The sequence below is a fragment of the Haliotis cracherodii genome, unplaced genomic scaffold (assembly GCF_022045235.1).
Source record: "Haliotis cracherodii isolate W230 unplaced genomic scaffold, xgHalCrac1.p SCAF_25, whole genome shotgun sequence".
Lineage (NCBI taxonomy): Eukaryota > Metazoa > Mollusca > Gastropoda > Lepetellida > Haliotidae > Haliotis > Haliotis cracherodii.
Window position 1 is genome coordinate 5,544,804 of NW_027266281.1, and position 23,270 is coordinate 5,568,073.

General features: G+C 40.5%; 1 protein-coding gene and 1 pseudogene across 1 annotated transcript; one reads left to right on the forward strand and one right to left on the reverse strand.

Moving 5' to 3' along the window:
* Positions 1-733: 733 nt before the first annotated feature.
* On the reverse strand, positions 734-14,455 carry LOC139472667 (uncharacterized; annotated as a pseudogene).
* Positions 14,456-14,689: 234 nt separating this feature from the next.
* LOC139472669 (mucin-2-like) lies at positions 14,690-17,675 on the forward strand. Its single transcript, XM_071255130.1, has 3 exons — positions 14,690-15,163; positions 15,290-16,813; positions 17,661-17,675. The coding sequence occupies exons 1-3, from the start codon at positions 14,690-14,692 to the stop codon at positions 17,673-17,675; spliced, it is 2,013 nt and encodes a 670-aa protein (XP_071111231.1).
* Positions 17,676-23,270: the final 5,595 nt, after the last annotated feature.

Sequence of the window (23,270 nt, forward strand, 5' to 3'; positions counted from 1 at the left end):
TGTATCGATTATGTGTTCCTATGATCTGTCGAGCACTTTCACTTGCAGTTAGGAACGGATGTCGCTGGTTTTGACGGGTAATCTGCCGATCTTGTGGAGGTGTGGTGACCCTAGGACGACCGCTCCGAGGAAGGTCATCTGTGGTCTGTGTAGCATTGTGTCGATGCAGGAGATGGTAAATTGTTGAAATGACGGGCAACATCTTGGACAGACTCTCCAGCTTCCAAACGTCCGTTAGCCTGGTTTCTCTGAATTTAAGTTAGGCGTGGCATTGTTGACCAAGGAATGATTGGTCCAAGAATCGGCCACAGTTTTATACCCACTACAGTTCGTGACAGTTCGTACATTTTCGATTTCGCGAAAAACGGCAGCATGATACCCACATATTCATTGAAATGGCGCGTTTTGGCGATTCGTTTTTTATGTTGCGTTTTTACTCGGGGCTTCCAAAATGCAACCAAAAATATTGATAACACCATCAAGCTTCACAACATGCTAAAACTCGTACCAGTTTACCTAAATGCTTAAAACTACTAAAACCACGTTTTTTTGCGTGTGAGTATATAAAGGATATTGCATATTAATCTCTACACATGTTGAAATGTACATTAAAAACCAACGTGACCGCTACAAATTGCACAATATTGAAAGTTGTCTTCAAATAAAGATAATAGACTGAAAACTGTGTAACTATTAAAAACAGATACATAGGGTAAGTATCATTGTATTTCATTCATATCAATAGTTGAAGTTCAATTCCTTTCAATCGCCGACCCCACACGTATCGGTTGACTTGATTGATAGCGTCTACACATTCTTGTTTTGCCTTTGCTTTGTCCTTGGGTGGGATGGTGTTGAGTAGTACATAAAAGATCATGGTCATCTTTGTGATGTCAATAGCTGGACTGGACGTTCTGGCTTGACTATCATTCCGTAAAAATACCTTTCATACGTTTCTTGCAGAGTGAACATGTTCTATATAGTTCTTTTGTGAACTGCTTCCGGGACTGTCCACCTCGCTGTGTTGCATCGTGTAGACCTGGATAGGCCTCCTTGAGTCCAGGGAGTTTTTAATGTTAATGTCGCAGAGTTTGCATGGCAAATTTGCTGCCCGCAGATCCCAAAATCTGCTTTTTGTGATGATGTTGGAGTTCGTTGATGTTAATGACGTGGCGAATGGCAATGGAGTGAATGCCGTTGAGAGGGGAGAGGACGACAGTGGTGGTGACGACAATGTATTGTTTATCGGAGCCCGGGCAGGTGACGGGAGTACTTATATTGCTGAAGGCGGCGTGGTGTCAGAAACCATCGACCCTTCTGACAGTCGCAATGCCTGTATTTCCTACTTGAGACATGTGACATCAAGCTTCGGTGTGAAACCATCGACCCTACTGACAGTCGCTAAGCCGGTATTTCCTTCTTCAGACATGTGACTTCAATGTTCGGTGTGAAACCATCGACCCTACTGACAGTCGCTATGTCGTTATTTCCTTCTTGAGACATGTGACTTCAAGCTTCGGTGTGAAACAATCGACCCTTCTGACAGTCGCAATGCTGGTATTTCCTTCTTGAGACATGTGACTTCAACGTTCCGTGTGAAACCATCGGCCCTACTGACAGTCGCTATGTCTGTATTTCCTTCTTCAGACATGTGACTTCAAGCTTCGGTGTGAAACCATCGACCCTACTGACAGTCGCTATGCCTTATTTCCTTCTTGAGACATGTGACTTCAAGCTTCCGTGTGAAACCATCGACCCTACTGACAGTCGCTAAGCCGGTATTTCCTTCTTGAGACATGTGACTTCAAGCTTCGGTGTGAGACCATCGACCCTACTGACAGTCGCAATGCCTGTATTTCCTTCTTGAGACATGTGACTTCAAGCTTCCGTGTGAAACCATCGACCCTACTGACAGTCGCTATGCCTTATTTCCTTCTTGAGACATGTGACTTCAAGCTTCGGTGTGAAACCATCGACCCTACTGACAGTCGCTAAGCCGGTATTTCCTTCTTGAGACATGTGACTTCAAGCTTCGGTGTGAGACCATCGACCCTACTGACAGTCGCAATGCCTGTATTTCCTTCTTGAGACATGTGACTTCAACGTTCCGTGTGAAACCATCGGCCCTACTGACAGTCGCTATGCCTTATTTCCTTCTTGAGACATGTGACTTCAAGCTTCGGTGTGAAACCATCGACCCTACTGACAGTCGCTAAGCCGGTATTTCCTTCTTGAGACATGTGACTTCAAGCTTCGGTGTGAGACCATCGACCCTACTGACAGTCGCAATGCCTGTATTTCCTTCTTGAGACATGTGACTTCAAGCTTCCGTGTGAAACCATCGACCCTACTGACAGTCGCAATGCCTGTATTTCCTTCTTGAGACATGTGACTTCAACGTTCCGTGTGAAACCATCGGCCCTACTGACAGTCGCTATGTCTGTATTTCCTTCTTCAGACATGTGACTTCAAGCTTCGGTGTGAAACCATCGACCCTATTGACAGTCGCTATGCCTTATTTCCTTCTTGAGGCATGTGACATCAAGCTTCGGTGTGAAACCATCGACCCTACTGACAGTCGCAATGCCTGTATTTCCTTCTTGAGACATGTGGCTTCAAGCTTCGGTGTGAGACCATCGACCCTACTGACAGTCGCAACGCCTGCATTTTCTTCTTGAGACATGTGACTTCAATGTTCGGTGTGAAACCATCGACCCTACTGACAGTCGCTATGTCGTTATTTCCTTCTTGAGACATGTGACTTCAAGCTTCGGTGTGAAACAATCGACCCTTCTGACAGTCGCAATGCTGGTATTTCCTTCTTGAGACATGTGACTTCAACGTTCCGTGTGAAACCATCGGCCCTACTGACAGTCGCTTTGTCGGTATTTCCTTCTTCAGACATGTGACTTCAAGCTTCGGTGTGAAACCATCGACCCTATTGACAGTCGCTATGCCTTATTTCCTTCTTGAGACATGTGACTTCAAGCTTCGGTGTGAGACCATCAACCCTACTGACAGTCGCAAAGCCTGTATTTCCTTCTTGAGACATGTGGCTTCAAGCTTCGGTGTGAAACCATCGACCCTACTGACAGTCGCAAAGCCTGTATTTCCTTCTTGAGACATGTGACTTCAAGCTTGGTTTGAAACCATCGACCCTACTGACAGTCGCAATGCCTGTATTTCCTTCTTGAGACATGTGACTTCAAGCTTCGGTGTGACACTACCACGTCACTGGCACGGTCAGACAATCCTGTTGTGGAAGACACATGCCGTGGCGATGTGGAGGAGGTCGTTTCAGGAGGTGAAGATGCAGCCATATGGAAGGAGGTGGGAGGAGAAGATGCAGTTGAAGAATGGCTTGATTCAGCTCCTCTTCCAAGAATCAGGAACTAAAACGACGTGAAGAAGATTGTGTTAGGTCATACAGCATACATGCACAGACCACTAAGGTCAGCACATAACCTAGCTACCAACTTGCTCATACTATCATGCACTTTACAGATATCTGTGAAGACGAGATAAGATCTTTACTAAAATAATTAGTCATGACAAAAAGGAAAAAGCAAACCCACATTCACCTTATTTGCAGGATTTGTCCTTGTCTTGGTTCGTTCTTGCTGCACATCCTATTACATACAAATATAAATTATGAACTTCAAAGAAACGAAGTGAGAATTCAATTAAAAACGTGAATTTATACCCTGAAATTATAAGGATTCATAAAAAAAGCAAGACACATCATAAGGCACATCATAAGTGGAAAAACAGAGTATGTCAACTTCGTCTATATTTTATCGCCGTCTTTCCATATCTGGATCACTTATCATTTGTTTCATGGTCGTGTCGGTTCAGGTGTAAACACATGTTAATCAAATTATGTCCATAAATACAGGCCCGTTGCTGGTATAAGGATATACTTGCAGATGGTGCTAGATAGTATTGTCTGATAGTGCCTGGTTCTGATAGTATTGTTTAGTATTGTCTGGTGCTAGATAGTATTGTCTAATATTGTCTGGCGCTAGATAGTATTGTCTAATATTGTCTGGTGCTAGATAGTATTGTCTAATATTGTCTGGTGCTAGATAGTATTGTCTAATATTGTCTGGTGCTAGATAGTATTGTCCAATATTGTCTAATGCTAGATAGTATTGTCTAATATTGTCTGGTGCTTGATCGTATTGTCCAATATTGTCTGGTGCTGGATAGTATTGTCTTATATTGTCTGGTGCTAGATAGTATTGTCTAATATTATCTGGTGCTAGACAGTATTGTCTAATATTGCCTGGTGCTAGATAGTATTGTCTAGTATTGTCTGGTGCTAGACAGTATTGTCTAATATTGTCTGGCGCTAGATAGTATTGTCTAATATTGTCTGGTGCTAGATAGTATTGTCTAATATTGTCTGGTGCTAGATAGTATTGTCCAATATTGTCTGGTACTAGATAGTATTGTCTAATATTGTCTGGTGCTAGATAATTTTGTCTAATAATGTCTGGTGCTAGATAGTATTGTCCAATATTGTCTGGTACTAGATAGTATTGTCTAATATTGTCTGGTGCTAGATAGTATTGTCCAATATTGTCTGGTGCTAGATAATTTTGTCTAATATTGTCTGGTGCTAGATAGTATTGTCCAATATTGTCTGGTGCTAGATAGTATTGTCCAATATTATCTGGTGCTAGATAGTATTGTCTAATATTGTCTGGTGCTAGATAATTTTGTCTAATATTGTCTGGTGCTAGATAGTATTGTCCAATATTGTCTGGTGCTAGATAGTATTGTCTAATATTGTCTGGTGCTAGATAGTATTGTCTAATAATGTCTGGTGCTAGATAGTATTGTCTAATATTGTCTGGTGCTGGATAGTATAGTCCAATATTGTCTAATGCTAGATAGTATTGTCTAGTATTGTCTGGTGCTAGATAGTATTGTCTAATATTGTCTGGTGCTAGATAGTATTGTCCAATATTGTCTGGTGCTATATAGTATTGTCTAATATTGTCTGGTGCTAGATAGTATTGTCTAATAATGTCTGGTGCTAGATAGTATTGTCTAATATTGTCTGGTGCTGGATAGTATAGTCCAATATTGTCTAATGCTAGATAGTATTGTCTAGTATTGTCTGGTGCTAGATAATTTTGTCTAATAATGTCTGGTGCTAGATAGTATTGTCCAATATTGTCTGGTACTAGATAGTATTGTCTAATATTGTCTGGTGCTAGATAATTTTGTCTAATAATGTCTGGTGCTAGATAGTATTGTCCAATATTGTCTGGTACTAGATAGTATTGTCTAATATTGTCTGGTGCTAGATAGTATTGTCCAATATTGTCTGGTGCTAGATAATTTTGTCTAATATTGTCTGGTGCTAGATAGTATTGTCCAATATTGTCTGGTGCTAGATAGTATTGTCCAATATTATCTGGTACTAGATAGTATTGTCTAATATTGTCTGGTGCTAGATAATTTTGTCTAATATTGTCTGGTGCTAGATAGTATTGTCCAATATTGTCTGGTGCTAGATAGTATTGTCTAATATTGTCTGGTGCTAGATAGTATTGTCTAATAATGTCTGGTGCTAGATAGTATTGTCTAATATTGTCTGGTGCTGGATAGTATAGTCCAATATTGTCTAATGCTAGATAGTATTGTCTAGTATTGTCTGGTGCTAGATAGTATTGTCTAATATTGTCTGGTGCTAGATAGTATTGTCCAATATTGTCTGGTGCTAGATAGTATTGTCTAATATTGTCTGGTGCTAGATAGTATTGTCTAATAATGTCTGGTGCTAGATAGTATTGTCTAATATTGTCTGGTGCTGGATAGTATAGTCCAATATTGTCTAATGCTAGATAGTATTGTCTAGTATTGTCTGGTGCTAGATAGTATTGTCTAATATTGTCTGGTGCTAGATAGTATTGTCCAATATTGTCTGGTGCTAGATAGTATTGTCTAATATTGTCTGGTGCTAGATAGTATTGTCTAATAATGTCTGGTGCTAGATAGTATTGTCTAATATTGTCTGGTGCTGGATAGTATAGTCCAATATTGTCTAATGCTAGATAGTATTGTCTAGTATTGTCTGGTGCTAGATAATTTTGTCTAATAATGTCTGGTGCTAGATAGTATTGTCCAATATTGTCTGGTACTAGATAGTATTGTCCAATATTGTCTGGTGCTAGATAATTTTGTCTAATATTGTCTGGTGCTAGATAGTATTGTCCAATATTGTCTGGTACTAGATAGTATTGTCCAATATTGTCTGGTGCTAGATAATTTTGTCTAATATTGTCTGGTGCTAGATAGTATTGTCCAATATTGTCTGGTGCTAGATAGTATTGTCCAATATTATCTGGTACTAGATAGTATTGTCTAATATTGTCTGGTGCTAGATAATTTTGTCTAATATTGTCTGGTGCTAGATAGTATTGTCCAATATTGTCTGGTGCTAGATAGTATTGTCTAATATTGTCTGGTGCTAGATAGTATTGTCTAATAATGTCTAATGCTAGATAGTATTGTCTAATAATGTCTGGTGCTAGATAGTATTGTCTAATATTGTCTGGTGCTAGATAGTATAGTCCAATATTGTCTAATGCTAGATAGTATTGTCTAGTATTGTCTGGTGCTAGATAATTTTGTCTAATAATGTCTGGTGCTAGATAGTATTGTCCAATATTGTCTGGTACTAGATAGTATTGTCCAATATTGTCTGGTGCTAGATAATTTTGTCTAATATTGTCTGGTGCTAGATAGTATTGTCCAATATTGTCTGGTACTAGATAGTATTGTCCAATATTGTCTGGTGCTAGATAATTTTGTCTAATATTGTCTGGTGCTAGATAGTATTGTCCAATATTGTCTGGTGCTAGATAGTATTGTCCAATATTATCTGGTACTAGATAGTATTGTCTAATATTGTCTGGTGCTAGATAATTTTGTCTAATATTGTCTGGTGCTAGATAGTATTGTCCAATATTGTCTGGTGCTAGATAGTATTGTCTAATATTGTCTGGTGCTAGATAGTATTGTCTAATAATGTCTAATGCTAGATAGTATTGTCTAATATTGTCTGGTGCTGGATAGTATAGTCCAATATTGTCTAATGCTAGATAGTATTGTCTAGTATTGTCTGGTGCTAGAAAGTATTGTCTTAATAAGTACATATGGATTTATAGTGCACTTATGGATCCTGATCTATGCAATATGTATTAAATTCTAATTGAAACCTTGGCATGAAATATTGTTGCGAAGTTGAATAATGCCAATGTAAGATATACTTGTATCCTATCAGAGCTCCCATGTACCTCCAGATTATTTCATTAATAACAATTATCCTTGAGTAACAGATTTTCATATTTTTTAATTTGTATCTCTAAATTAAGCTACGAATGTACATTTTGAAGCAGTTGCTGTGTGACGTAATATTTACCATTGTTCTTTGACTTGAACAATATGTTCCTTGTTTCTTCTCCAGGTGACGAATTGACTTGCCTCTGCGTGTGTTTGTGACGGATATCGCCAGTAGGGAGGATACGCTCACCTTACTGAATGTCAGCTTAACAGTCAGTGTGGTCGGAAATCCCGAAGTGATGCAGGTCTCAGACGTTTACCACTTTGGTGAAGCCCACGAACACGGTATACACACCTTGCACAGCGACAGCTTTCCTAGGTTCCGTCTGCAGTCCCCCGGAAGTCCTTGGATTGCAGACCTTAGATGTGCAGGATTTAGTCTTGACCTTTAGACAGCAATAAAACATCTTATGAAACAAAGTGTAAGTCATGAATGATATCAACATGATGGTCGAAATATACATTGCAAGCGTTTCCGCGAACGAGAGGTCACGGGTGGCCGCATAGTGCAGAGTTGCGTTCCTTAGGCACGCCAGAAACCTATGATTGTGGGTTCGAATCCCAGCCACTCCGCGGATGGTCTCTGACTGCATTCGTCTGTTGCCAACGTTGCCATAAACACCAAATGGTGTTTCTGTGGACGTTAAATTGTCTTGCAACATTACGTTGACTCAATCCTGCTTCAAGCATACCAGGGGCGGTCGGGTAGCCTAGTGGTTAAAGCGTTCGCTCGTCACGCCGAAGACCCGGGTTCGATTCCCGACATGGGTACAATGTGTGAAGCCCATTTCTGGTGTCCCCCGCCGTGATATTGCTGGAATATTGCTAAAAGCGGCGTAAAATCAAACTCACTCACTCATTCAAGCATACCAATGACTCGCAAAACGCTCATTTTTATATCCATTCTTGGGTAATGAAATGCATGGGGCTTGCATAAAAGTCAACTTTTGCATGGAATGCATGTTTTTCTGTAGCGATGGTGACGTTGTTGCCAGCGCCACTGTCATTGGATCCAGGACTATATCAAACCGAATACCTGATAACTGTTCCATTTTCACGGCCGCAGCGAAGGCCATATTCAAAGCATTACAATATATCAATGACCAATCAAAACATAAACAATTCATTAGATTTTCAGACTCACTCTCTTGCCTTCAATCTATTAAAAATTTATCCTTTATGCATCCGATTTTAATCAAAATTATTGAATTGTTTAATGATCTTGCTACTGGCCAATACGACAGCGTTTATTGTTGGTTACCAAGCCATGTTGGAATCATTGGTAACACAATGGCTGATGCTGCTGCAAAAGTAGCTCTCAACAAATCTGTGACACCACTTCTTATCCCATACAGTGATTATAAACCTGTTATTAGATGTAACATAAGGAATCTCATGCAGAAGAAGTGGGACAACCAAGTAGGAATCAATAAATTACATGCAATTAAACCAACTATCGATTATAACTATTTGGGCTGTCAGTCCAGATTTGGAGAGGTCATTATGCGACGATGTCGTATTGGCCATAGCAGATATACACACGAGTATTTGTTGAAAGGTGAAGATCCTCCGTTCTGCATCCCTTGTGATGAAAGAATCACAGTCAAGCATGTCCTGCTTGACTGTATTGATTTTGCCATCACAAGGGATAAATATTTCAATGTTTCATTCTTCAAGGATCTTTTTAATCTTAGTTCTCATTTAATCATCGGTTTTTTAAAGGAAATTGAATTATTACATAAATTTGGAATGATATATTTTGTATATAATCAGTGATTTTTATAATTGGTTGAATAAAACTAATAACTGAGATTGTTACTGGCTGTATCCTCAAAGGGGGTTAAAGTAGTGTAAAATTATTGTCCCCCTGAGAGGGTATGTAAGACCACGTCTTTCAAAGTATATTTATTTGTACCACTCTTTTAATCGTAGTATATGTGTCGTTTTACTATTTGCTAACTTTACCAATAATCGCCAACAGCTGAGGGGATGATGTAAATCCGGCTGGGGTCCATACAGGTAGCAAAGGTACTGTAAGTCCCCATGGACCCTAGCATGGTGATCACTCTTCAGTGGCTGGCGATCTATAGCCCTTTTTTATCTTGTATTGTTACATATGATGTTATATTTTTATGGCTATCTATGTATTATTAATGTACTTCTCGTCACGATATGGCTGAAATACTGCCGATGTGACGTTAAATATTAACTCACTCACTCACTCACTTTTCTGTAGCAGTTGCGTTTTTGTGACTTGATTCGATTCAATACATGTATTACTATATTCAAAACCAACCTTTACTTGTTTGAAAAAAATACGCTAAAATATTGGTGTCACAGTAACTTTTGTTGTTGAGTATAGAGTCCTATAGCAGACGTGATAATATTCTTATCCACGGAATACCGAAAGCTACAGGCGATGAAAAATCAATAACAAGTAAAAATACTGTGTTAACTGTCCTCAATGAACATGCTAAATTCAAAACGTGGCAACCATTGGACATAATACGTGCGCACAGACTTGGAGTTAAACGTGTAAATGCAAATCGCCCTCGCCCAATGATTGCTAAGCTACATTCGTCTGACGACAAAGTTCGTACCTTGAAAGCGAGACCCACATTCAAGGAAGGGGGACTAGGAATTTCTCGTGATCTAACGTCACGTCAACGTCAACAGTTTCAGGCACTTAAGGGAACCAATACTTTCGGGTATTTCAAAGACGGTCGTTTGGTGACAATACCCCGCACCATGGAAACAACATCAACAACATTTAGCACTTCAGACACGACCCGAGAAAGCCGACCTTTTTATAGAATACCGGATGGAAAAACAGTGTCTCATGCTTCTGTCAGCTAGGATATTGGCCGAGGCCCGGATAGTTTTTCACAAGATCCTAACACTATCAACACCGGTGTTACGTTGAACGTTGATTGTTCAAGCGAGACATTCACCTTTCTAAGTTGGAATTTTAATGGACTTCGAAAGAAAATTGATGATGCTGATTTTATATCATACTTACAACAATTTAAAATAGCATGTCTTGTGGAAACTTTTGTCGACTGTAGTTTTGATAATAACTGGTTAGTTGGTTATGATACTTATAGTCCAGCAATAAAATTATCTGACTAAGGAAGGCTGTCAGGTGGTATTTGTGTATGTGTCCATCACATGTGTCCGTCAGTAAATTTTGTAAGTTAATTAAATCAGATGTTGATAATCTCCTGTGCTTGAACATATCAAAAGTGTTACTTACAGTTGACAAAAATGTAAACTTGTTATGTACATACATACCACCAGCTGGTTCGCCGTATTATAACCATGTTTTCTCAAATTGCAGTATTGATCATCTTGAAGAGTTTATGTTAGATAATCAGTCGCAGCTTAAAGATTCTATCAGTGTAGTCTGTGGAGATATGAATGCTCGTTCTGGTAAAAAAACAATCCTTTAGTCGATACACAAAATTATTTTGTTCATAGTAACTGTCCATTCCCAGAAGATGAAAACGTATGTGTTGGAGATCGGAAATCCCATGACACGTTATTAATAAATTTGGTCAGATACTGATATGATTGTATACATTTCAGTTGTTCATTGTCAATGGGAGAGTGTATGGGGATGCCCTTGGAGAATTTACCTATTGTGGAAACCAAGGTGCGAGCGTTAATGATTATTTTATATGTTCCCCCGATTTCTTCGATTACATTGAGATGTTGAATATTGGCGATCGTCTAGAATCTTATCATCCACTTTGGAATTGACCTGTAAGTTCCCTCATATGAATCAAACACATACCAAATTAAAATATGAGGGTGTCACTAAGAAGAAACTAATATGGAAAGACGAACTTTCGATCAACTTTCTGAGCAAACTACAAGAAAGTATAACATATTTTAAACAGCTACATCAAGATAAACTTGATAATAATATTGAGGGGGCAATTGATGACTTTGTTGAAATTATGCTAACTTCAGCATCTTGTATGAGAAAGGAATTAAAACTGAACATGGATAAAACTAAAACTTATAATACTGGATGTAGAATTGCAAGGCGTAACGCCCGCAAAGCACTACGAAGATTTAGAACAACCCGTACTAAACTTGACAGAAAGAAATATTGCGAAAGTAGGAATATATATAAAAGTTGCTGTCGAAAATACAAATTTGATATGCGTAGACAAAGACAAGACAAACTGAAAAAGTCTATTAACAACCCTTCTGCGTTCTGCAAACAAGTACGATCTCTTAAGAATAGATCTTCTGCTACAGATGACATAACAAAGTCGCAGCAGCTTAGTCATTTTAAGAAGGTTTTTTTTTCAAATGATGCAATATTTACAATGACAATTGATGACATGCAAAATTATTTTAATGAATGCTACACGGATGATGATGAAGTTCTGCTAGATTCACCCATTGTTGAAACACGAAATATTAGATGCGATAAATCACCTCAAGAAGGGAAAAAACGCTGGTCCTGATGATGTAGTTATCGATATGTGTATCGTTGTTAATATGTTTTTGATTGTCCTTTGGGCCTAAGACAAGGCTGTATTTTGAGTCCGGTCTTATTTTCATTTTTCATCAATGAATTATATTACGAAATAGCTGCCAGGGTAAACACGGTATCCAAATTTTTCAAGATTTGATAGAAATATTAATGTTACTTTTCGCAGATGATGTCATTCTAGTGTCAGATACTGTTGTTGGTCTACCAAGGCAATTAAATATTTTAAGTACATACACGAAAAAATGTAAATTATCAGTAAATTTGGAAAAAACCCACTAAAATTGTGATCTTCAGAAAAGGTGTTCCAAAAGCGTCGAAAGAGAGATGGTCATTCGATGGTCAGTTAGTCAAAATAGTAGATCACTACTCATATTGAGGAATGTGGTTCGCACACACAATGAATTGGAAGAAAATGTGCCCTTGACTTGTCCTTGCGTGCAAAGAAAGCTTTAATAAGTGTAATGTAAGTTGGATCGATGTCACCTAATCTCTTCTTTAAGCTTTCTGATACCAAGATACAACCAATTGTATTGTATGGTCCTGAAGTATGAAGTTATGACTGTTTAGAGAAGGTTCACTTATTAGCATGTAAAAAGTTTCTTTGTGTCGGATCTTCTACACCAAATTGCATGGTTTATGGTTTATGTGGTAAATACCCGTTTTATATTAACTCTCAGATCAGATGCTTAAAATACTGGTTTAAAATTCTTCATATGCAGGAACAACGTCTCCCCGAATTAGCTTATAACATGCTTCTACATTTAGATTACATGGGAAAGAATACTTGGACATCACAAATAAGAAATCATTTTCGCATGTTTTTGGTTTTATATGGCTATGTCAGTCAGTTGGAAATGTAAATATGTTTCTTAATTAATTTCGGAATCGGTCTATAAATATGTTCTACCAAGAATGGCACTCAACTTTAGAGGATAGTTCACGTTATGAATATTACAAAACTTTCAAGACTTTACTTCAACCAGAAATATATTTATCAGTACTCACTACGGAAAACTTAAGAAAACACTTATTTAAAGATCGACTTGGTTTGCTAGACCTATTTGTAAATGAATGAAGAAAACTGTCCATTGAAAAAATAAAAAGAATTCGTCCATTGTGTAATCTAGAGATAGAAAATGAAATTCATTTTGTGTTTGTCTGTCTATTTTACAATGATTACCGAAAGAAATATATAAAAGATTATTTAATAGCAATGTCACCGATAAACGCCTTTGTAGTTATGCTGACGACAAAGAACGACAAAGAATCAAATATATTGAATCTTTCTCTTTATATTAAGCGTGCATAAGCCAAAAGAAATGAATGAATCAAACAACGTGTATATCCCAATGTGTAACATTTATGATTGTATCTTCATGCCTAACTCCTTCTTGTATATGGGCCGGAGCCCTTTTGTACAATAAAATTCTTTTTCACCTTTTGAACAACAAACAAAAAACATAATATATATATTAATAAATATTTTAATCTTATATCGACTCGTGTTGATGCAATTGATATCAAAGGACACTAGGCTATGTATCTCTGTGTAACGCTAACAAGTATGGCGTCGCGTATATCGATAAGCATTCCAAAAATACACATGTAGCTCCTGGGATTGCCTATCTCGAATGTTGGGGAAATGAAAGACCACGGTCGAACAAAAAGTTGGTGTTGGATTTGTCGGGATTGTTTGGACGACATTATGATCCTAAGGACAAATTCTATCCGCTTGAGATATTACACAGGCAATGCTATTTTCAGGGCAGTTTTATTTGTCTGTTCAATTGCTGACCTGGGAAAGCCTCGGGATTCTGTTAATCATAATCCCCTGACAATTCGCCTTAACCACACGTATGTTTATCAATACATCAAATTTGTGTATTGAACGTTATCAAAAGTAACATAAAGTCACACATGTTTATACAATCCATTGTTTTGCTACATGACATTTGCTGACAACCCTTTGCAATGTATAGTGCAGGCTTTTGTTTCACCCCAAAATACGTTATTGTGTGGTATTCAATAGGGTTCCTGTAAATCTACCTACATGACTGAGTTTGTTGAACTAGCTCCATGTAAAATCCGCACACATTGACACTCATCAACTAACCATTAACTGAACATCAACTAAACATCAACTAAACATTAACTAAACATTAACTAAACATTAACTAAACATTAACTCAACATCAACTCAACATCAACTCAACATCAACTCAACATTAACTAATCATTAACTAAACATCAACTAAACATCAACTCAACATCAACTCAACATTAACTAAACATTAACTAAACATCACCTCAACATTAACAACTTACAAGGGGGTGATTCTGAGGACGCACACTGGATCCTCCCGTCTTCTCAATCATCTTCAGTTGACGACAGGATGCAAAAATGAAGTCATCTTGGCAGATAAGTTGACACAATTTGAGGTCAATTTTCCTAAAAGTGACAGATCTATTCTTCAGTCCCTCTGTCAACTCAAGTCTACATTCCTGTGTGCTGCACGGGGGAAGTCCAAGAAGGATGTACACAGCTGCTGCTAAAGCCAGCTGCAGACAGCTTCTCGAACACAGCGGCGTCATCTTGAAGTGTTCGGAGAGGAGTGCAGGATGCACAAGCGTGCTAGAGGACTACCCGAGATTCCAGCGCAAGGATCGCCACCGGGTGGACTGATTCCTTCTTTAGGCAGTTGACGTCACGTGATATGTTACACATGACGATGGTGACTGACGAGATCAGTTTAACGTGCGTGTCAACCTTTGCTGACACCAGAAATACAGATGGAGATGTCGTGAGCTTTTTTTGGTGTATTCAACATGGGGAAAGCAGTCCCGTCACCTACACCACCTTCATCCCATCAGTCCCATCACCTACACAACCATCATCCCACCAGTCCCATCACCTACACCACCATCATCCCACCACCACCAGCACACAAGTCCCATCACCTACACCACCATCATTCCACCAGTCCCATCACCTACACCACCATCATCCCACCAGTCCCATCACCTACACCACCATCTTCCTACCAGTCCCATCACCTATACCACCATCATCCCACCAGTCCCATCACCTACACCACCGCCAGCCAAACAGCCCCATCACCTACACCACCATCATCCCAACAGTCCCATCACCTTCACCACCAACAGCCAAACAGTCCCATCACCTACACCACCATCATCCCACCAGTCCCGTCACCTACACCACCATCATCCCACCAGTCCCATCACCTACACCATCATCATCCAACCAGTCCCATCACCTACACCACCTTCATCCAACCAGTCCCATCACCTACACCACCATCATCCAACCAGTCCCATCACCTACACCACCATCCCATCAGTCCCATCACCTACACCACCATCATCCCACCAGTCCCATCACCTACACCATCATCATCCCACCAGTCCCATCACCTACACCACCACCAGCACACCAGTCCCATCACCTACACCATCATCATCCCACCAGTTCCATCACCTACACCACCATCATCCTACCAGTCCCACCACCTACACCATCATCATCCCACCAGTCCCATCACCTACACCACCATCATCCCACCAGTCCCATCACCTACACCACCGTCATCCCACCAGTCCCATCACCTAATCCACCGTCATCCCACCAGTCCCATCACCTACACCACCGTCAGCCCATCAGTCCCATCACCTACACCACCATCATCCAACCAGTCCCATCACCTACACCACCATCGTCCCACCAGTCCCATCACCTACACCACCATCGTCCCACCAGTCCCATCATCTACACCACCATCATCCCACCAGTCCCATCACCTACACCACCATCATCCCAGCAGTCCCATCACCTACACCACCATCATCCCACCAGTCCCATCACCCACACCACCATCGTCCCACCAGTCCCATCATCTACACCACCATCATCCCACCAGCCCCATCACCTACACCACCATCGTCCCACCAGTCCCATCACCTACACCACCATCATCCCAGCAGTCCCATCACCTACACCACCATCATCCCACCAGTCCCATCAACTACACCACCATCATCCCAGCAGTCCCATCACATACACCACCATCGTCCCACCAGTCCCATCACCTACACCACCATCATCCCACCAGTCCCATCACCTACACCACCATCATCCCACCAGTCCCATCACCTACACCACCATCATCCCACCAGTCCCATCACCTACACCACCATCATCCGACCAGTCCCATCAACTACACCACCGTCATCCCATCAGTCCCATCACCTACACCACCATCATCCCACCTGTCCCATCATCTACACCACCATAATCCCACCAGTCCCATCACTTACACTACCATCATCCCATCAGTCCCATCAACTACACCATCATCAGCGCTACAGTCCCATCACCTACACCACCATCATCCCACCAGTCCCATCACTTACACCACCATCATCCCATCAGTCCCATCAACTACACCATCATCAGCACACCAGTCCCATCACCTACACCACCATAATCCCACCAGTCCCATCACCTACACCACCATCATCCCATCAGTCCCATCAACTACACCATCATCAGCGCGACAGTCCCATCACCTACACCACCGTCACCCCACCAGTCCCATCACCTACACCACCATCATCCCACCAGTCCCGTCACCTACACCACCATCATCCCACCAGTCCCATCACCTACACCATCATCATCCCACCATTCCCATCACCTGCACCACCATCATCCCACCAGTCCCATCATCTACACCATCATCATCCCACCAGTCCCGTCTCCTACACCACTGTCATCCCACAAGTCCCGTCACCTACACCACCATCATCCCACCAGTCCCATCACCAACACCACCATCATCCCACCAGTCCCATCATCTACACCACCATCAACCCACCAGTCCCCTCACCTACACCACCGTCATCCCAATAGTCCCATCACCTACACCATCCGTGGGGGTTGACGGGGGCTATATTTTATACATTTTACAGCATTATACTTTTTTTATAATCTTTTACATTTCAAACACATCAACCTCTAACTTATTAATATATTCAAAATGACAATGTGTTTCTCTTAATTCCTGATACAGTGTGTATGAACCTAATATTTTTTGGAATTACAACAAAATATACTGAACAACAACCTGTGACATTGAACAAGAAAATATACTGAACAAGATCCTGTGACACTGAATAAGATTTAATGCAAAGTTATGTTTTTTACCAAATCTAAAACAATTTCGGTTTGCAACAGACAAAAGACTCCTGTAAGTTTTCAATGGTTTGATTTGACATACTGACTTCAGAAAATGCGTGATTTCATAAAAAATTAAGCATGCCAAAATGTCAATTTACAAATCAATAGTATAGCGTGTGTGATCACCTCTGGTTTCAATGCAAGAAACACATTTTCGTCTCATGGAATGGACCAGGCGTCGCATAAAGTCCTGTGGGATATCTGTTCATATCTGCTGAAGCATGTTTCGAAGTTCCTGGAGTGTCTGTGGAACACGTGTTTTTATATCCATTCTTGGGTAGTGAAATGCATGGGGCTTGCATAAAAGTCGACTTTTGCATGGGATCCATGCTTTTCTGTAGCAGTTGCGTTTTTGTGACTTGATTCCATACATGTACAACAATATTGAAAACCATACTTTACTTGTTTGAAAAATACACTAAAATATTGGTGTCACGGGAACTGTTTTAATACAGTACATTTAGTTCTGAATTGTGAGGGTAGGTTGAGAGTTGTCTTTCTTTTTTCCAGCCAGTATGTTTTAACATTCTCTCTTTCCAGATATACGTGAGCTGATGGTCACTAAGAGTTCGGTTGCAGCTGGGTTACTGTCTGTGATATTACAGAGCAAGTCCATCCTTCTTTAGAATGTGAGTGAGTGAGTGAGTTGGTTTTAACGCCGCTTTTAACAGTATTCAAGTTATATCACGGCGTGTCACCTTAATGTGGGAGGAAAGCCCGAAATGATGCAGGTCTTAGACGTTTACCACTTCGGTGAAACCCACGAGCACACGTATGGTGCTGACAAACCTAGAAACATTATCAGGGCGAACTGGGATTCGAACCCAAGGGCGTGTCCAAGGGACGCAACTATGCACAACGAATCGCGGCGCCTTAGACGACTGGGCAACCCGTGCCCTCTGCGGTGACGAACCAAACTCTGCAATGCTGACTCAGTTTTCTTTAGGGTGTCCGTTTCGTTAGTTCATGAAGTTTCGATGTCTGTCATATGTTCGCTTGAAGTAAATCGGTGTAAAACACATGGTTGAACACACAATACAGTAAACTACTGTTATAACGAACTCAAATGGACCCCTTATTTCAGTTCGTTATAACCGTAGTTCGTTATAAGCAAATATACAACATCTATACAGCAAATGGCCGGGACCAAAAATAAGCGTGTTCGTTATCAACGTATTTTACTGTAGATGTTCAGACGTGGCTATTGATATGTTTAAATCTAAAGCTGCACAGAAGAATTAAGAACTATATTCCATTCCACAAATGGCAATCGCCTCATTGAAAATACCTCTTTATCGTTGAATTACAAAATGGATCGTGTTATTTAAAAACACGTATTGTTATAAAAGAAAATGACTTCTCCCCTTGCGTTTTAACTTCATTGAGCAATAATACACTGTAATCACTATTTATTTCTCTTTGTACAGTGAAACCTCGTTGCGTCAAACAATTGCACGCCTGTGGGAAACTTCGAGTTATCCGGGGTACGAGACAACCAACAAAATGATCTTTTACGCTGAATGTTTCTTAAATTCTCAGACGTTTACGTTTTTGATGAAGCCAAAACGCACGGTTGGATCTGGAATGGGAGAGAACCTCTTCACATCAAACCATGGCGCCTTTTACGACTTGATAACCTGGGAACCCCTATTAAGATTTGTGCTGCTGCAAATTCCGGTTTTTACCTTTCAAAATGAAAATTCGAAAACATATACACTCTTCAAAAAATAGAACAGGTAGTATGTACTTCATTGAACCTGACTACACAAAACTCCGGTCTATAAATTGGATATATGTTATCGGAAAATGGTGTTGGAAGATATTCGACAAACGGAGCGTCAAAACGCAACCATTTTCGATTTACAATGTCTTAAATGGCATTGTTTTCACACTTGTTCAAAAATGTCATGGAGCAAAACGGTAAAGCAAAATGCACGTGAAAGTTATGGCATTCGTAACTCGTTGTAGTGGCTATAAAAAGGCAAGCAGAAGCAAATAATTTGTCATTCAATATCAAGTTCGAAAAAGCCGAGACTCAACGCTGCCCATCGAAACATCGCTATAGGACGAAAAGAGGGGAATCGCAGTCTTCTGTTGCACGCCACTTCAACGTCCACCACTGCACCATTTGCCGCCTTTGTGACCGACACACAGAGTTCAATTCCACTGCAGACCTTCCGAGAACCCGTCGACTACTACTGCAGAGGATTGCTACATTCGATCACAATGCTACAGCTATGGAGACTGCAGGACTGCAATGAACAGTTTTCAATGTCTTAGTACAACGACAACATGTGCCTATCTAGCTCCAAAATTTCATATTTGTATCTATGATACTAAATTAAATATATCGACTTTATTAGGTGCAATAAATTTACTAAAAATCTCCCTGTGCGTTTCTTATTTTTTGCATAGTGTATATCACCACTTTACAATTCATAAGGGTAATATTAGAAAACGATGTCACAAGTGAGCGGTCAGTGCAAGCGCCAAGAAAGAACTTCAGATTCCTCAGCGGTATTATTAAAAATTCTGTCACAAGCGAGCAGTCAGTGCCAGCGCCAAGAAAGAACTGCAGATTCCTCAGCGATATTATTGGAAATTCTGTCACAACTGAGCAGTCAGTGCCAGCGCCAAGAAAAGAAATTCAGATTCCTCAGCGATATTATCAGAAATTCTGTCACAACTGAGCAGTCAGTGCCAGCGCCAAGAAAGAACTTCAGATTCAGAAACAGTATTATTAGAAACTCTCTAAAAAATGAACAACGCGTGGCAGCTTGAACGAAGAACTGAAACTGACAACTGTCTAAGGCCATCTTAATATTTAATTTTCAATATATCTTTGGTTATATCGCCGTGGAATTGACAACGGCATTTAAAGAAAAGACTGAGTATATATTTCAACCTCATAAGAAAGGGAACAGTCCCAGCGGTGTGGCGGTTGTCTGTATATGTAAGTCTTGATCCTCTGTTACAGAAATATTGTGAAACTTGTTGATTATGCATGTAGATGGTTGTCTTTAATCACCCCACTGTATATAAGGAAGGTAGGGGCTGAGAGGTGACAGTGGAACCTATTCATCACCTATTCAGATGTGAAGCACTTCTCCAGGTCCACGCCGAAGACCCGGGTGTGTGAAGCCCATTTCTGGTGTCCCCCGCCGTGATATTGCTGGAATATTGCTAAAAGCGGCGTAAAACCATACTCACTCATTCACTCTCCAGGTCCATGAGCATACCTAAATTTTCCTCCGAATGACCTAATATGTATAAATTTAAAAACGTTTTGTTGGCATGGATACGTCTGAGGCTGTAAATGGGCCTAGACAGATGCCCTTTTACAAAGAATTTTGTATTTATCATTTTCCATGACGCCCTCTACATATTCCTGGTCGTACGATGGATGGACCTGTGTCAAAACCACAAGCATGGCGAAGACGGTAATACAATGATCGAGCCACTCATGTCGCTTAATATACTGTGTTTGTGCCAAAGCTGGGCATCCACTGACAATGTGTTGGACAGTCTCATTAAATTCATTTCATAATCTACATTTCATATTTACATTTTGATGCAAAATAAAACATTGACGGTTTCGAATGGGAAGTGACTGGTCCTGAGCAGCGAACAGAAAGCCTTCTGTTTCACTTTTCAGGCCAGACGACTTCATCCAAGTGAAGGTCTCCGCAGGGCTGCTAAACTCGATGCAGAGGTCGTTCAGATAGCCTCTCCTTGCAAAACTGAGTCATGGCCGATTTGATATGGCACTTCGCTTGGTGGACATTCATTTCTGTACCGTCCAGTAGTACAGAACCATCAACAACATCAACACTGACATTGAGAGTATGTCCAACATCCTTGGTTCGTTCAAGAAAACTGTGGAATGCCTTGTTTTCCTCATGAGTCTTGACATGCTTCACAAGAGGATCATCATATAAATAAATGTGTGCGAAAATGCGCAATACAATTCTATCATAAAGAGCCTCCACGTTATAATCGTTATATTATTATCACTTGTGTTAAATTGATAAGAACTTTAGTAGGTCGAATTATCATTTGTGTTCGTATTTCATTTCTCAACTCAAGTTCACGATTGTACTGAAAACAGTAAATATAAATATGTCAATGCAAGAGAATAACCAGTTTTGATTATCCGCAGAAACATATCCCAGTGTAAGGAGTACAATACCTGTGGCCATTGAACATTAGTGACGCCGCACAGTAGTACTAATGCCATGAGACGGCGGTCTGTAAATAAACCAGACAATCAAGTGATCAATGAACCAGATACTCCAGTGACACGATAGAGCATTTATTTATTTTGTTGAAGCTAATAAAAACGAAATGTTCATTTTGAATTACGTCTTCTGTGTACAAGAGCGGAGATTTTGCTGCTTATAGTGTGAGTATGGTTTTACGCCGCTTTTAGTAATATTCCAGCTATATCACGGCGGGGGACACAAGAAATGGGCTTCACACATTGTACCCATGTCGGGAATCGAACCCGGGTCTTCGGCGTGACGAGCGAACGCTTTAACCACTCGGCTACCCCACCGCCCCTTTGCTGCTTATAAGAAAAGTAATATATATTTAAGAAATATATTTGTTTTTCAAACGACATTTCTAGTTTTCAGGAGTGGTTACGCTAAATATAATTAATCGTAACGATTATCAACTACAGTAAACAACGTTTATAACGAACTGACCGATATAACGAACTAAAATTAGTGGTCCCTTTGAGATCGTTATAACCGTAGTTTACAGTATATAGTTAGGAACACACTACCTTTCATATAACTCTAGATACTCTCCATGACAGAGTCGTATGTCGTATGAAATTTCTGAGTCGTTGGTAAGTGTGGCCGAAAACTAAAAAATATATGTAGCCAGAGTCAAGGGAGTGAGTATAACATGAGCAATATTCAGAATTATGTGGGCCGGGAATCATATTTTCAGGTTGACGAGAGAACTTACAGTGGCTGTTTCAGCAAGAACTAGCCCGGACTAATGCCGGTTTAATAGTACTATCCCATTAAGATACCATGCTGCAATTAAACATGAAGACTCCACTCAGACACAGTATACTGACTCCGTGATGACCAGTCCTTTTTTTAGCTCCGTAATGCCGAGCGCCAGGCAGGGTTACAATATGTACCATCTTTTACAGTATTGTGGTATGACGTGGCCGATGATCTAACCCCCCACCTTCCGCTCGATCGATCTCCGGGCATCTTCCCGAGGCAAGGAAATTAACTGACTATAAAGGTCCAGTTTCCACCCTTGCCGAACAAGGCAGAAATTATGGAGTTACATTTTGGCTGGACTAACGAGTCTGTGCATAGTCCAATCAAAATCACGCACAGAAATCGAAATTCGGTTCGTAAACTGTCGTGCTGATTTCGATCGATTGCAGGATTTGCGAAGCATGTGCACCGCTAACTTGTTGTCAGCAGATATTATCCAAACCTTTTCATGTTTTTAATCAAGGTGCATTTCGCGATGTAAGACCCGTTTTTACAGTATAGATCTTGATTATCGATCAGATCGTCCTGACTGGGCGCCACCATGTTGTGTGAAGCAAACGCAAGTGATACGAGAGGTGGAATCTGATTGGTCCATAGGAAAGGCTTAGAAGGGACATAACTGGAAATAGCCACTGGTGGCCCTACGATCGAGTCCAGTAATTCCAGCCTAGTTCGGCAAGGGTGGAAACTGGACTTTTAAAGTCAGTTAACTCTCTAGCCTCGGGTTGGTTGGTTGGTTGTTTAACGCCACACTCAGCAATATTCCATCTATATGACGGCGCTCTGTGAATAATCGAGTCTGGACCAGACAATCCAGTGATTAATATCATGAGCATCGATCCACGCAATTGGAATCGATGACATGTATCAACGAAGTCAGCGAGCCTGACCGCCCGATCCCGTTAGCCGCGTTTTACGACAAGCATAGTCGCCTTTTACGGCAAGCATGGGTTGCTGAAGACCTATTCTACCCCGGATCTTCACGCGGACACAATTCTTGCCTTGGAATATGTACGGTTTAGAAACAAATCTAAACAATACTAAATTTGTTTCAACTGCACAAGAGAGTCACTGTACAATACTGTACACTGTTCATTGCTGCACCCTTCTCGTGTTTGATTTGGTG